This window comes from Lutjanus erythropterus, chromosome 23, assembly GCF_056507025.1.
Source record: "Lutjanus erythropterus isolate fLutEry1 chromosome 23, fLutEry1.hap2, whole genome shotgun sequence".
Lineage (NCBI taxonomy): Eukaryota > Metazoa > Chordata > Actinopteri > Lutjaniformes > Lutjanidae > Lutjanus > Lutjanus erythropterus.
The window spans coordinates 20,070,814-20,087,843 of record NC_139339.1 but is presented as its reverse complement, the minus strand read 5'-3'; the positions used below and the strand labels follow the sequence as shown (position 1 = coordinate 20,087,843).

The window sequence follows — 17,030 nt, the reverse complement described above, 5'->3', positions numbered from 1 at the left end:
AGAGATGGGGAAGGAAAGGGAGAAAGTTTTGATCCGTAGAGAGATATTCTGCTAAAGCTGGTGTGACTCATTGTTTTTATTTGTTTGTGTGTGTTTAGGCTGAGACAAATCCCCCAGACACTGGCAGAGCTTGGTGAGAGCTTGACACTTTTGAAGACTCTCCAAGGTGATTTGGCCAAGACAGAGGCTCAGATTCCTATCATCCATGATCAGTTTGCTATCCTGGACAAATATGAGGTCTCAGTGACACAGACGGTAAGAACTATGCTATATACAAGACTGTATATACACCAACTGTGACTGTGTTTGTGTATAAACAGTATATAATTAACCATGACTTGACTCTTGTGTTTGCATCACTGTAATGTCGCTCAGGTTTTCTCTCCCAAACATTCAGTTAGTGAAAGAAGGTCCCAGCTATGAGCACTAAGTAAAATACCTGTCATCATCTCTTGTGGTCACGGGTATTGTATATCTACACATAAACGAACACCCAGAACATGCCTTCTCATCAATTTTCCACTTGGTTCACCCACAGGTGCAGGATATGCGTGAGGTGCTGAATGATGAGTGGGTGTGGTTCCAGCAGGTGTTAATTGACAGCGACATCATGCTGCAGAAGCACAAGGAGAAGTTCAAAAATGGCCTCCTTCTCTCCTCCGAGGAGTTAAAGAAGAAGATCCAGACCACTTTGCAGGAGTTCAGCAGTACAGGTCATACATTTTTTCTCTTTCTCACTTATTCATAAACTCATATCATTATGTGTCACTTGTTGTTGATTACTCTGATTATTTTCTCTATTACTTGATCAGTTATTTGGTCTGTAAAATGTCATGAAATGGTGAAGAATGACAATCAGTGTTTCCCAAAGGTCAAGATGATGTCCTCAAATGTCTTGTTTGGTCCACAACCCAAATATATTCAGTTTACTGTCATGAAGCAGTAAAGAAACCAGAAAATATTCACATTTAATAAGCTAGAAGCTAGTAATTTTGACTTTTTTTTCTTAAAAAGTTACTTAAACCAATTAATCGATTATCAGAATAGTTGATGATTAATTTAATGATTGATAAAAGTTAAAGTGTGAGAACGCACAATATATGGAGACGGCGGGTTGTCTCCAAAGCAGCTTCATGTGTAAATAGTTTATTTACATTAACACCTGAAAAAAAGTAATACAAACATAGCTGAGTGCTATCTTGTCAAAGATTCGCCAAAGATTTTGCGCTTCAACCAGATTTTAGCCGATCTAAGGCACAAGCGTTTTTTACTCCAGTGCACCAAGCACAAGATACCAAATGCACCCAGCCATGCCTTTGTTTTGCTTTAATTTTTAGACCTCCCTCCCATGGCCACACAGACCAGGAGCAAGTTCATTTGCTACCTTTTAAATGTGGCAAAAATGGCAACCGCCTGCATCACGGCTGTGTGCCAGGTATGAGATAGGGCCCTATAACTAAATATTTAATGGTTAATGAATCTCTTATCACTCAAGGTAAAATTTACCACTAATGTGGATGTCCAGTCAGTGTTGATTGTAAATGTAGTCAATTGAAGCAATAAATTCCTTAGTGCGTGCTATATTTACCAAGAAAGCCGAGTTCCCCTGCTTGTGGAGCCATTCAGCAGTGCCTACATATACCAGGATGGATTGGCCAAAACAGAGTGATAGGTGATGAAAATACTCATCTGGCATGCTCTCTGACCACGCAGATGTGGAAACTAGAAATCCAAGCTGAAATAGCCTCCTCCTCACATCCAACTACATCACTGGATGCAGGAAGAACAACAGATTTAGCAGCAGGAGAACTCAGCTTTCTTATTCAAAATAACATGCACTGAAAAAAATTATTGCTTCAATTGACGACGTTTACCATCTATCACAATCAAATCACTGTTGTTGACTGGCAGTGCAGTGCTCTGGAAGTCCTTGGAAATCAAGCCCAGTGCATTCTGATTGTTGTATTTTTTCTCCCTTTAAAGCAAAAAGGAATACCCACAGGCCTTTTTCTCTGTTTTCGCTGGTCAGGTAGCATCGATTTCAAAAGTATCTGTGCCTTTCTACCACATAAGCAGCACAGGTTTTATGAAAAGACCACATTTTTAGCAGTATCCGTTCAACAAATGTCACTTTTCTCGAGGCATATATCGACCTGAGCATGCTAGGAGAAATTACCTATGTTGTAAATATCTTTAGTATTTTCTTTTTACTTTCTCTTTACTCCCACTATGACACAATAGGCATTGTATAATATGTTGTTTTGCCTGTGTTCGTGTGATTTTGTGTGTGGACATATAAATATGCATGTTTGTGTGTTTTTATTCTTTTTCATATATATGTGCATGTATGTGTGTTACTGCATGTGCATATCCAGGTCCATTTGACAGTAACCTGAACACCGAACTGGCCTTAAAGCAAATAGAAGGGCATCGCAGCCAACTGGAGGCTCTGAAGCAGGAAGAGAGCACCATCCTTCATGGGCTGGACTTCTTCAAAATAGAACAGTCCCCCTCCAAAAGCATCCAGTCCCTGGAGAAGGTCTGATGCAGCACTAGGCTCATGGTCCTAACATACTGTTGTCTTTACATTAGCAATACAGACTCAAAGTAATGAGTAATTAACCTAGAGGTTACTGTGGAAACTGGTTCAACATGTGTGTATGATGCAAGCAGTTTTTTAAACATTTTTTGGGCAATTAGTGTAGTAGTATTTTATTATATGATTTGACTATAAAGTAGTAGGAAATTGATAGGACACAAGAGGCTCAGTTTAACTCAACAACACCTGAGATCTTGTGATAGTTTTTAAAGGAATAATTTTTGTTGCAAATGCTAGTCTTGCCACAGTAATGAAAAGGGCATTTAATGATTGAGCTTTTGTTTGTGTGCGTTTGTTTGTGCCTGTATGTTTTCCACAGGACATAGACCACCTGCAGCAGGTCTGGGAGATCACACAGGACTGGAATGCCAAGTGGAACATCTGGAAGGTCGCTCAATTTGCTACGGTGCAGACGGCGAGCATGGAGAGCATAGCACAGGACATGTTCACAAAACTGCACAAACTCCAGAGAGAACTAAAGGTCAGTTCTGCCACACAGAGTTATTAAATAGAAGCAGATTTTGGCTTCTTTCTGAAGTGTGAGAAACACAGTTTAGCTGAAATATATTTCCAGTGTAAGCTTAGGCTTTGTTTCATACAATCACACTGTACATACAGTAAATACCAAAACAGTGCTGTACTTTACTGACAGTCTCTGTAGACAGAACACAGAGGGGCATGTTGTCTTTAATAATGGATACAAAGTGTGCAGACTCTTAGGTGACATCATTAGAAGTGTTTTTAGTTTTGGGCCCACAGATCTGCCTAAATGTATTTTACAGTGACAGCTAAATCCATGGCTGTCCCTCAGAATGCACAAAATTTGTTGCTTATATCACAAAATGCATAGCTGCCCTAAAACAAACACACCAGCAGCTCTCGCATTTTGTATTACACGTTGGTGAGGACTTAATCTTTGCCTGATTGCAGGATAAGGAGTGGGACATAGTAGATTTCTCCAAGAGCAAGATTGACCAGTTCAAGAGGATGATCCCAGTCATTGCTGATCTTAGGAATCCAGCCATGAGAGACAGGTACTGTCTGAAACCAAGGTATCTACATGTATTGACCTGTCATATAAAATTTGTCATTTCAAAATATCTTGTAAATATTGTCTTGCAATAGTTACTATATAAAAGACATGGCAGGATTGATTCAATCTGTACTATATTACTTTTAGATGTGTATATTACCATGTCATCCAGGTGGAGCTGAAAACTTTTAGAACCATTGAGTGGAGGTCATTCATAAAAATGGGCAAAAGAAGTGGACCCAGAGTTGAGCTCAGAGGAACGCCTTTGTCATTGTTGTACTAATGTTTCCTATTTGGTTCCCTGTATGACGACACACTCTTTTCTGCTATGGGGATAAGAATCGGAACAAAGTAAAGCATTATGTGGCAGGCCAATATAATAAGGTTTATCTTAAAGAGCCAAGTGATTGACTAAAGTCAAGTAAATATAAATTGCACCAGTTAGTTTACAATTGTTACATGCAGGGGTCGTGGGCTGCTGGAGTCTATCCCAGCTGACATTGGGCGAGAGGCAGGGTACACCCTGGACAAGTCGCCAGTTCATTGCAGGGCTGACACATAGACAGACAACCACTCACATTCACACCTACAGGCAATTTAGAGTCACCAATTAACCTAGCATACATGTCTTTGGACTGTGGGAGGACACGGGGAGAACATGCAAACTCCGCACAGAAGGGCCCTGCCCCAGCCGGGGAGCCGGGGGATCGAGCTCAGGACCTTCTTGCTGTGAGGCGGCAGTGTTAACCACTGCACCACCGTGCCGCCCATTATTATTATTATTTATTTATTTATTTTCTTTCTTTTTTTTTATTTATTTATTTATTTATTTATTTATTTTTTCTTTAGCTGATTTGCATTTAAGACAAACCATGCTTTCAATGTCACCTCTCTCTCAGGCACTGGAAACAGATCTGTGAGGAGCTGCAGTGCTCTTTTGACCAAACCAGCCCTGACTTCACTCTTGAGAAGATCATATTTCTGGGCCTTGACAAGTATGCTGACAAGATCAGTGAGATCTCTGGAGCCGCCAGCAAGGAACTCTCCATAGAACAGGTCCAGTCTCTTCCTTTAGTCTAGACTGATGCTCAGAAGGCATTTTCGCAGCTTCTTCTGCCTTTATTTGTTCTAACCAGGGAACACCTTTGTCAGCATCAGTTCTGCCCCATCCCTTCTATACATCCTTACCATGCACCTCAGCACTCACAAAGGTTACATAGTGGAAGTTTGTTCTGTGCCTTCAATTTGCACCCACAGTCTGTTTGGAACTAGCAGCTGATTGACTAAAACAGCAGATAATTGTGCAATTAGAAACATTTCTGTTAGTGAAAGAGAATCTAAGAATTAGAAAACTACTATTTCTTTTTACAGATATGTTTGTGGATACAGTTTATTGCTGTATTAGTCATTATACATACTTCCAAGGGAATGGAAGGAAAATAAACATTAGAAAATGTTGCACATGAGCACAAAAGAATAGTAATAAAAACCCAAGTTCAGGTACAAGTCTATTATTTGCCCCTTAACGTTACTCTTCTTGTTCAATATTTAAGGGTCTGGAGAGCATTGCAAAGACATGGAAGGAAACAACCCTGGACATTATAAAAGCACCTTCTAAAAACCACCACCAGCTGAGGTGAGAAATGGTTTGGGTAGAGGGTTCAAGAATTTATAAATGTAACCCAGACTGAAACTCACTCCTACTTATGATCATACCTGTGACACTAGATCCTAAAGCCCAGTACAGTTTGATACTGCTACTTCCTTATGTCTAAATCTAGCTTTGTCTGTACATTTGTTTGAATGTGAATTTACAATTATTTTTCATTGTCGATTAAATCTGTCAGTTATTTTCTGTATTAATCAATTAGTTGTTTGATCCATAAAGTGTCAGAAATTGTGAAAAATGTTCTCAAATGTCTTGTTTTGCCCAAAACCAAAGATATTCAGTTAACGGTCACAAAGGTGTGATGAAACCAAAAATATTCACATTTGAGGAGCTTGAATCAGAGAATTTTGACTTTTTTTTTTCTTAAAAATGATTCAAACCGATTTATTGATAATCAGAATAGTTGGTCCTTAATTTAATGATAGATTCATAATTAATTAATTGACTAACATGGAGTCGTGGGAGTGCTGTAAAAAAGAATTAATTTGTAAAAGAATGAGAGAATAGATGTGAATAGTTTGACTGTATATATTATATTTTTTTTGTCTTCTTTCTCGCTTTGTAGATTTTTTTAAACTTTATATTTACTTTTTTGATGTTCCTGTAGTAACTTTGTGATTATTTGGCAATAGATTTCTCTGTCTATCTTTTATGTGGCTGGTGATCTCTCCTTCGCTGCACTCCCCATAACCTCTAAGGTTTATGTAAATGAATGCATGATGATGACATAAACATTCAACTTTTGGAGTTATTACTAGGATTTGGCAGTAGTGATCCTGATCTGATCCAGGTGTAAATGTAATCAGGTTAAATCATGTCTGGATACAATCTAGATGCAAGACACTTTCTCTGATTAAATGTTTGACTTCATCATATATAGTCAAATAATGATTATGAATACTAATAGGGGCTTCCTTTTAGTTTACACGCAGGATTTACCTCATGATGGTCACAAGAGGGATTGAATTAAAACCATTTTAACATAATAATCCTCACAACATGATGTGGTTCATTACAGAAAATATGCAGCTACTAGCGTTTACACCAGCTGTGCAGGTTTACCTACCAAACTGTTAACTTAAGTGTATGCATCAATAACTTTTTCCAGTGTGTCACCATTGGAATCCATTATACACAGTCAGCAGTGGTCATGTTTAATTCTCACTACCTGTCTCTCCCAGGGGTACAGAGGAAGTTTTCCAGGCCCTGGAGGACAACCAAGTTATTCTGTCCACAATGAAGGCTTCTCGGTTTGTCAAAGCCTTTGAGCAGGAGGTGGATTGCTGGGAACGCCGGCTGTCCGTGGTATTAGAAGTTATCGAGATGATCCTTGCCGTGCAATGTCAGTGGAATTATCTGGAGGTACAAGAAACATACTTGTATACTTAATTGTTTTGTAGGATTCATTATCATACATGGATATTCTTTGCTTTATGGTTGCTGTTTATTATCATCTGAATGTTCATCATTTGATGGAGTACACATTTACTTTCAGTAACAGTACTTAGTAGAGTTGGACAATTAATCGAAATTTTATTGAAATTGCAATGTGGCCTGCTGCAGTGTGCCATTTGCCACAGCTGCAATATTTGTTAAAGATAAAAGGGGTGTCAAAATACCATTTTAAATTAAATATCTAAAATATTTAAAATGTTTATATCATTTTAACATTTTTTTAAAATGAGAATAAGGGGTGGCCAGGTAGCTCAGTTGGTAGAGCATGTGCCCCATGTACCGAGGCTGCGAGTCCTCTGTAACAGCTGTGGGGTCAAGTCCCTTCTTCACAATGTCATTCTGTTCTGATCTGTAGATGGACAACCAGAAAAATACACCTGAAACACCAACTGTGTAGTTACACCGTCATAAAATATAATTATGTTTGATTGCAATGTTGTTGCCAGTCTGCATTCTGAGGAAGGACATCTGGCTGAAAAGCCCATACATACATACATTGATGAAAGTTTCATTTAGTTTCAAGTGCAGCCCTACTAAATGATCTCTGTCACGGCTCTCTGGTTCTGCTGATCTCAGTGTTTTCTTACTATTATCGATTCATTATCCCATCACCTTCCTCTTTCAGTCTCTTATACAATCTTTTTTTCATTCATTTTTTAAATTCCTTTAGAATATTTTCCAAGGAAAGGACATCAGGGAGCAGCTGCCTCATGAATGCAGAGAGTTTGAAGACGTTAGCTCTGGTTGGAAGACTGTCATGGACCGACTCAACAAAAATAAAAATGCCTTGCAGGGAACACATCATCCCGGTACGACAACATATTTCATGTTTCTTTAAAGAACATACAGTTATCAGGACTGTAGACTGAGTCATACCATTAGAGTTTTATCTGTGTCCTTACGGCGTAGAGAAAAATGTCTTTAATCGAGTTTGGTGCATTTGAGGCCTCTATAAAAGTCTTAAACGTGTGTTGTGTTGTTTAACCACACGTTTGCATTTGCGTTGTGTTTCTGATGACAAGCTCAACAATCACTACATGGACGCAGGATATGCAAGCCATGATGGGTATGGATGCGTAGGGGTTCATATGTAAACGCATAGTTAAAAACAGGTATATATGAGGTGTATGTGTGTGAAGGTGTGTGTTTCTGTTCATGCCAGTTGGTTAAAACGGGGCGTGGTAATGGCCTATGACAAAAAGATGCTGAACTGTAAAATGAATTCACAGAGTCACACAAGATTTAGTGAAAAAGTTGGTCATGAGACAAAGGACAGCTGATTAACTGTTCATGCCAACTGACAAAAAAGTGGGTGTGGCAGTGGGACTGGCCTGTAACAAAAAGGTGCATGACTTTTAACTTGGCGAAGCTAATGAACCGTTTGTCGTAGACCCTTGTGGGAGACATTATTTCTTTGTTATTAGTGACTTATGACTCATCCCCTACATTGCAGCCATAACCCCTTTTCATAATTCATTAATCTTTTGTCGTAGACATTTGTGGGAGGCATCATAGCACTCAGCAGAGACTTCCTGTTTCAGTAGTGAGATATACCCCGCCCCCTATATTTTAGCCACACATTCTTTTAACTCATGAACTGTGTGTCGTAGATGGCCACAGTTTGCCTCACACCCTATACTTTAGCCATGCCCCCTTTATTAACTCAATGAGCCTTTAGCCACAGAGGTCAAGGTGTCTGTCTGTGTGACTGCATGCACACGTCGATGCATGTGCATACATAAACCGTAGTAGCTTGTCGCAGCCATTACAAATTTGCGCTTGTTTATATATAAATATATTCAGTATTCAGAATTTAGTAAAGCCTTTGATCAGCCTCTCTTCTCTGTCTTTCAGGCTTGCTGGAGAAGCTGACAGAGATGAGCGCCAAGCTGGAGGAGATCCAGAAGGCCCTGGAGGTGTACCTGGAGACCAAGAGGCAGATTTTCCCAAGATTCTACTTCCTGTCCAATGATGATATGCTGGAGATCCTAGGGCAGTCACAGAACCCAGAGGCCATGCAGCCTCACCTGAAGAAGTGTTTCGACAACATCAAGAGCCTGCAGATTTGCAAGGCAAGGAACTTTAATCATGGGCACCCTGACACACAGTTATTGAATCCTATTTCGTTAAGATTAGATTACTAAACATTATACAGTTATGTGTTTGGAATTTCTTTGCCTGATGTTCTTTGCTGCAACACATTCACTCTTCTACTTTATAATAAGTGTAATAGACATATAGATTGTATTCAGATGATACAGAATCATACAGGAATGGACCAGTATATACAGAGAGCTGCCACTTTCTGTTTGTTTTCTATAGGAGAACCAATCCCAACAAGCCAGAGGGATGTTCTCTGCTGATGGGGAGTTTGTTGGTTTCATCTCTCCAGTGCAACTGAATAGACCTGTGGAGGTACAGCACTGATGATTATGATAATGACCATGGTGATAAGACTGCTTTGTTGATAAATCTTAGTGTAGTGCAGAGGGGTATGCCATCAGTGAGGATAAAAGAAAAGCCTGGCTAATTTTGATAAGTCTGGCTAATTTAACTGTGAGATCCATTCCATGACTGTGGTTTAAAGGAATCACTGCTCAGTAACTGGTTCCTCGTACCACTGAACTAGCCCACTTTTTTTCAAACAGACAGAAGTTGAATCTCAAAAGACAGTTCCATCAACTGTCTTTTTGTTCTCTTTTTTGTTCACTTATGTCCGTATAGAAACAAAAGTTCAGAACTTTTTCTATGTGAAAATGATTTGTGTGGCCATTTGCTCATCATACAGCTGAAGATAGGAAAAGGAGGAGTGAGAGAGAGAGGATGACAGCCGTGATTGGAAGTTGAAATTAATTCAAGCCAGGCTTTTTCACATAAGCGCAAATTTATTTAAGTTACGGTGGAGAATGTCTGCACCATTTTGTTTGTGTGTGTGTGTGTGTGTGTGTGTGTGTGTAGGTTTGGCTGTGTGATGTTGAGAAGTCCATGCGTTATACACTAAAGGACTGTCTGATCTGCTGCCTTGAAACTCTGAAGATGATGAAGGCACAAAGAGACAAATGGGCCAGAGATTGGCCAGGGCAGGTATGTTTGGATTTTTCCTGTTTAATTGCCCATCCTGCTGTTTACTGCCAGTGGTGGTCATGAAAAATTAGCTGCATTTTAAAGCAATGCAAATGTGTATGCCATTTAAAAATCTATGTGTAATAGCAATTGACCCTTCCTAAGTCCTGGCCCTTTTTGCACAGTGCTTCAATAACAATTGAGCAAACTTGGTACCTCGGTCAACTTCCGCCTTTTCCTGTATAAGCAACGTATGGTCACATCTTAAGTTAGCTAATGTTAATAAAACGCTGGCTAACATTAGCTAACTGAAGGATCTGACTATATGTCACTTTTACAGGTCCTCCAGCAACATCTTCAAAATTTGTTTTTATTTTTAACATAGAAGAGCACAGCACATAACATATCCAGCTTAGTGCTGCAGTCAACTTTATGCTATCTGTGTTAAAAAGAAAAATAAATTTTGAAGATGGTTGAAAGATGATGCTAAGATTCACATCTTAGCTAATATTAACAAAACATCAGCTAACTAGCCAACTTATCTATGTCCATCATTTGCTAGCATGTTAGCTAGCATGTTAGCTAACATTAGCTAGCTATTTAGCTAGTTTTTTGCTAAGATTAGCTAATTTAAGAAGTGAAAATATGTCACTTTTACAGAGTAGTAGTAATTGTATGTATTTATTTATTTATTTGTTTGATTGTTTGTTTATTTCTTTACCCACCGTATCTTTCTAGTTTGAGTTTTTATCCTGCCTGCGATGTTTCCTATGATAGCGTTTCCTCTGTTTATGTTTTTAACACTTTGTGTTACGTTTTGTTTGTATGAAAAGAGCTATACAAATAAAGTCTGATTGATTGAATGATAATGTGATTGAGAGAGTTGACCAAGGTACCAAGGTTGCTCAAATGTTATTTTAGCACAGAACAAAAAGGGCCATTTCTGCTCAATTTACAAATCCCAATTTCTGTATAACTTGATTTTTTTTTCTCAATGCGTGTCATTGGGATGCTGTGGTAATATCTTGCTTCATGGTACATGAGCTGTATATTCTCTAACATCAAATTTGTAGAATCTTCCTCTGCTTGTGGAGTTACATTAAGCAAAGTTAATATTTTAATGTTAACATTAAATTAAAACCAGGTTCCTAGATTCTTTAAATGAAGGATTCAGTTTTTCTTCAATGTGTATTCTTCCTGTTTTAGATGCTGGTCACTGCCAGTCAGATCCAGTGGACCACTGATGTCACTAAATCTCTCAAGAAGATCAGCGAGGAGAGAGCTGATAAGTCCTCTCTTAAGTCCATGAAGAAGAAACAGGTATACATACACATTTTTTTAAATGAAATAATTTTGATGATATTTAAACACACCAGCATTGCTCCATGATAGTGCTGAGTTTTTAAAAGCTTGTATTATCTGTGTGTATCTGAATTTTATACCTACATGAAAATCTTTGCAACACCATGGATAGCCAACAGAATGATGTTACGGATTGACAGGCTTCCAATAAACTCATGAGTTCTTGTGCTGAAACTCTTTCTCAGGTTGTCATGCTTCAGCGCTATTCAGAGACCATCCGTGGCAACCTGTCCAAAGTCTTACGTCTGAAGATTGTAGCGCTGGTCACAGTGGAGGTTCATGCTCGGGATGTCATTGATAAGCTGGCCAAGGCAGGCTGCAGCGACATCAATGCTTTTGAGTGGCTCTGCCAGCTGAGACTATACTGGGTGAAGGTACAAGTACAAAACAACAGACTGGAGACAGTTTGGAAAAAAAGATAGAGACACACAAAAAGGAGGAGCACACAAGATAACTTTTATCAAACCTTGATTTCAGCAACATTTGTTAGTGGGTGTTTGTAGCTTGTGCAGCTTTGATTTGTATGATGAGGGCTGGACTCCCTGTATTGGATATATATTGCATCTTCTCTATGGGAGTTTTCCCATAAGGGTAACTTCAGTATTTTTCAAACTATACCCTATTTTCCCATGTTTTTGTGGTTTAGTAACAAATGGGGACAACAATTTGTGATTGGTTCAGTATTAAGGGAGGGTGCTGCATGTTGCAGAAGCAAAACAAAGCTACAGCTTCCACTAAAAGTGCTTGTTTTTGCCACTGATAGGCTCAGATTGTTATTATAAGTGTCTGACAACATTATGGAAAGAATCACTACAGAGTTGAAAAATAGCAAAGTAACCCTTAAATGACATTTTTTTAACATTTAATTGACATTATAGCTTTTAATGATGTAGATTAATATACCTACATGTTCATATACGCTCTTTCTGTTCCACATTTTTTAGATATTTAAAGCATTTCTCACTCTCCACAACTCAGTTTGCTGACCCAAGGGCAATAACAGATCAATTTTGCTGAGCTAAGATGAATAAACCTCCACTGAATTATTTTATTCCTGTTTTGTTTTTTCTCCCTGAAGGATTGCATAATCCGACAGACCAACACATGTTTCAAATACGGTTATGAGTACCTCGGCAACTCTGGACGGCTCGTCATCACTCCACTTACTGACAGGTCAGTATTATTAGAGCAGATCAGTAGTAAATCAGTCAATTAGTGTGCCAACCAACTCAGTGTATCAACACATCAATCAATCTGTCACACATCAGTACATTAATTAATTGGTCATTATTTATCTTCGTATTTTTATGTTTAATATGGATACTGAGTATCAGACAACTAAATGATTTCCCCTTTCTGTCCCATGATTAGTATCTTGTGTAATTAAATGTCAAACAAATACATATTGTGTTTTTATTACTACAGATACCACTTCATGACATTGATGTCCTTGTTTAAAGTTTCAGTATATGTTTATTTAACGTGTTTAATATTGCTTTAATACCAAAAATATTCAGATAATATTTGTATACATATAATAAATATTTTTCCTACATTGATTCTGTGTGGAGTAAATATCCATGTTTGACTCTGTGCAGGTGTTACATGACCCTGACCACAGCGCTCCATCTCCATCGTGGGGGATCTCCTAAAGGCCCAGCTGGTACTGGAAAGACAGAGACAGTGAAGGACTTGGGCAAAGCTCTTGGCATGTATGTCATTGTAGTTAACTGCTCTGAAGGACTGGACTACAAATCCATGGGACGCATGTTCTCTGGCCTGGCACAGGTAGGAAAGAAAAGGGATTGTGATGATAATGATGATGATGTCTATATAATAATGAAGTTTTCATACCTTTAAATGATGACATTTGAGTAAATATGCTGTTCACAGAGTTGGGTGTGTGTGTATGTTATGGATGGAATTTGTTTTACTACCCAGTAAGTAGTAGGTTCTTCTATCTAGTTATGTTTATTGACCATGTGCACATTTTAATGATAGTCTACAAGTCTGTGTTTTAAAGGCATAACAAATAAACAAATATAGTCTTTAGGCATTTTTTGCTATGAAATTGCAGAAGTAAGTGAAAATTTCAAACAAATGTTGGGATCTTTTCTTTTTTTATACTTCATTTACAAAGGCAACTTGCTCCATGGAGAATTAAATCAGTGTTCTAAATAACCTAACCAAAAATCTCAGGATTACAGTAATTAAATGAATTTGCTTCTTTGTAAATGAAGACGTGCATCTGAAAGGTATCCCACAAAATCTTTTTGGAGCTCAAACTCTGTTAAAACAGCAAGCACAAAATTATAAAATGTAAAAGTGCAAATAGTATTAAAAAATGTCAGTAACAAAAACAAACCTCCTGGTTCTTGTCAGTACCTGTGACAGAATTAAAAAAAACAAAAAACAAACACAAAGTAAAAAAACAAAAACAAAAAGTAAATAAAAAAACATTAAATTGTAAAACACTGAGTCAGTTCATTGAGATGTATATTCATGATTTTTGAGTGAGGGACTGCTATGATTGGTGACTAGTCAAAGTTGGGGATGGTTGCAGTGATTGGACCATTTTTTTTGTGCTGAATTAATGGGGATTGGTTGAATTTGTGTTGATTGTTCCGATCGTAACATTTTATGTTCTGGGAGGAACTTGTTATTCAACTAGGCAAAAAATAATCTATACAAATCTTTTTGTCTAAAATTGCATATGTTTTTTCTTTGGAATGGATCACTGTGTTTTTCAGTATAACTTCACTTACTCTGTATGTATTTCATTGTGTCCTGAACAGACGGGAGCCTGGGGGTGCTTTGATGAATTCAACCGCATCAACATTGAGGTGCTGTCAGTCGTGGCCCAACAGATCCTCTCCATCTTGTCCGCACTCTCAGCTGGACAGTCCAAGTTCCATTTTGAAGGACAGCACATAAAGCTGGTCAGGTCATGTGGCATCTTTATCACCATGAATCCCGGTAGGTCAGCAGTAACATACAAATACTCACACCGCAGGTTATGTCACCATATGTTGTTGGAACACGTTTTGAAATCATACTGAGCCTTTAAGTAAATAGATGAAAAGAGGGTTATGTTGCATTTATAATTATAATCCTGTCTCTTCATTTTTATTTTTTACTAGGTTATGCTGGTCGTACTGAGCTTCCAGACAACCTGAAGTCCATGTTCAGACCTATCTCCATGGTGGTGCCAGACTCTACTCTAATTGCTGAGATAATACTGTTTGGAGAGGGCTTTAACAACTGCAAGGTACTACCTCTCAAAATTTATACTGGTATTGTGCTTGAAAAAAAGCTTAAAATGGAACAGATGAAAGAAGAAAAGACCGTGTGTAATCAAGGTTAGATTTAGTGTTAGTATTAAAGACTTCAGTGCTTTCTTAGTTAAATGCGGTAGACATTTTCTACTATAAGTGATACAGAACTTGTTATTTGACAAACACAAGTAGCAGTGATATTCAGTGCTCTACATGCACATAAGTACCCTGGTTGTGACTGGGGTTTTGATGTATTTGGTGGATTTTTATGTGTTGCATGTGTACATTATATTCTGGTTTCACAAATCTACATAAAGCCTTATCCTGGCTTTGAAAAACCTCAATATATTACTTCTAGTACTCTTAGAGAGTCAGGATACTGCGGGATATATACACTCTTACAGTATGTAGTGGCTGAGATCATGAGAAATCAAAAACCAGCTGCACACAGATGATCAGAATCCTTGTTTATGTTATGATCATTTATACAGGGATATGAATAAGCAGGTATCCCATGTTCCTTGTAAATGTCATAGCCACATATGATCAAAATCAGGATATGACTCAAATCCTGTAGCCACGATTGGTCTGCCGGGTGTAGCCTAGTGACAAAGAGTTGCAGTTTATTGCATTACTCCACGTAACTGTAGAGAACTTGCTTCAACCCTCTCACTTGTCAGTAACAAGGTGTTGTCTTTGTAATGGCTGTATCAGTGAAATTAAGTCTGGGTGCTATTTTTACCCAGTACACAGTTCTGAATACACACTGATTTCGAAAGTATATTTTGTTGAATAATCACAGCCTTAATGAAGTATCCCTCCTTCTTTTATGTGAAGAGCTCAGGCAATCAGCAGATGAGATCGAGTTCTTCTACACTGATAGATACAACATCATCAAATCAATCTGATTGAATTAAAAATACCCTGCTTGCCTGTTTTTCTTGATTCATCAAGGTTTTGTACTGTACATGTCATTCATAGGGATCTTGTTGGAAATGGCTGGAGTGGTGGGCATGGCTCACTCAGTGATGGGTGTTGGTCCATCTGGTTCTCCTGATTTCTAGCTCCTTTTAGCAGGATGTGCCGGTTTGAGATCAGAGTCAGAATGGTGTTTGGTCCAGGGCCAAGGTGTGAGAGCATCTGCTTATGTATGTGTGTGTGTGTGCGTGCATGTGTGTGTGTACAAGTACATATGTGTGTAAGTGGGATGACTGCTGCAGACACTTGATTCTCTGGGACTAGAGCTCGAACAGGATTCCTGCTGACTCACCAGGGAGCTCTTTCTGCATGTGTGTGCGGGGATGTGGATGACATAGTTGTCTGCTTGCCACAGAGAGATGAAAAGAGATGATGGTAGTGCCTGCCTCCTAACCAGCATGTTTTAACAAGATTCTAATTCTGTCTTTCACCTGTACATGAACACCTATTTTGTTCCTTGGAGATTTCAGCAAAATCCAACACTGCAGCCCACACAGACACACACACGCTAGGTTGAGTTGTTTTCCTGCCATGCATCCTGTTGAGAGACATAATTATGTACCAGAAAGAGAATAAGGAGTATTAAACAAGCAGCAGTGCAAACAACAACAGACTAAACGCCTTTGACACCCAGGAACTGCCTATACACTGCATTGCCCTGCACCAGCGTAAGGTCTGACAGTGGGTCTGAGGATTTTGTCACAGTACCTAACAGCAGTCAGGGTACCGTTGGCAAGCACCTGGAAGCATGTGGAAGTCCACGGATATGCCTCCTTTGTCACAGCATCTCAGCATTCTCAGACTCTTTCACGTCTGTCACATGTGCTCATTGTGAACCTGCTCTCATTTGTGAAGAGAACAGGGTGCCAGTGGCAAACTTGCCAATTCTGGTATTCTCTGGCAAATGCCAGTCGAGCTGCACAGTGCTGGGCTGTGAACACAGGTCCCGCTAGGGGATGTCAGGCCCTCATGCCACCCTCATGCAGTCTGTTTCTGACTGGTCAGGAACATGCACACAAGTAGCTTGCTGGAGATCATTCTGTAGGTCTCTGGCAGTGCTCCCATTGTTCCTCCTTCCTCAAAGGAGCGGTCCTGCTGCTGGGTTGTTGCCAAACTACAGCCCTGCCCAGCTCTCCTCATGTAATGGCCCATCCCTTGGTATCTCCTCCACACTCTTGAGACTGTGCTGAGAGACACAGCAAACCTTCTTGTGATGGTCCGTATGGATGTGCCATCCTGGAGAAAATGGACAACATGTACAACCCGAGTAGGCTGCAGGTACTTCCTTGTGCTACCAGTAGTAACACAGGCACTAGCAAAATGCAAGACTAGAGAAAAATCAGTCAGGAAGGATTATTAAAGAGAAATGGTCTTTGGCCACCACTCAAAAAGTGTTTCTGAAGTTTGATAACCTGGGCGCAAACTTACTCATAAGTTATCCAACAAGTGTACACAACCAGCATCAGGCTCTGACAGAAGTACACATACCTTTTTCTCCCCGGGTTTGGACTGGTCTCATGGTCAGATATACATAACATCTTGTTGGTTTTGTATGTTATAGATCAGTGGTTCCCAAACTTTTTCTGGCGTGGCATG

General features: G+C 39.1%; 1 protein-coding gene across 1 annotated transcript in view; it reads left to right on the top strand.

Moving 5' to 3' along the window:
• dnah2 (dynein, axonemal, heavy chain 2) overlaps positions 1–17,030 on the top strand; it is a 74,387-nt gene that overhangs the window by 15,985 nt on the left and 41,372 nt on the right. Inside the window, exons 21-38 of the mRNA XM_084711711.1 lie at positions 99–255; positions 539–713; positions 2,376–2,539; positions 2,919–3,080; positions 3,530–3,633; positions 4,532–4,688; positions 5,186–5,268; positions 6,483–6,663; positions 7,427–7,565; positions 8,611–8,828; positions 9,079–9,171; positions 9,715–9,840; positions 11,026–11,139; positions 11,367–11,555; positions 12,260–12,354; positions 12,780–12,969; positions 13,977–14,157; positions 14,322–14,449. Coding sequence (XP_084567837.1) covers positions 99–255; positions 539–713; positions 2,376–2,539; positions 2,919–3,080; positions 3,530–3,633; positions 4,532–4,688; positions 5,186–5,268; positions 6,483–6,663; positions 7,427–7,565; positions 8,611–8,828; positions 9,079–9,171; positions 9,715–9,840; positions 11,026–11,139; positions 11,367–11,555; positions 12,260–12,354; positions 12,780–12,969; positions 13,977–14,157; positions 14,322–14,449 — 2,656 coding nt within the window. The remainder of the gene's footprint in view (positions 1–98; positions 256–538; positions 714–2,375; positions 2,540–2,918; positions 3,081–3,529; positions 3,634–4,531; positions 4,689–5,185; positions 5,269–6,482; positions 6,664–7,426; positions 7,566–8,610; positions 8,829–9,078; positions 9,172–9,714; positions 9,841–11,025; positions 11,140–11,366; positions 11,556–12,259; positions 12,355–12,779; positions 12,970–13,976; positions 14,158–14,321; positions 14,450–17,030) is intronic.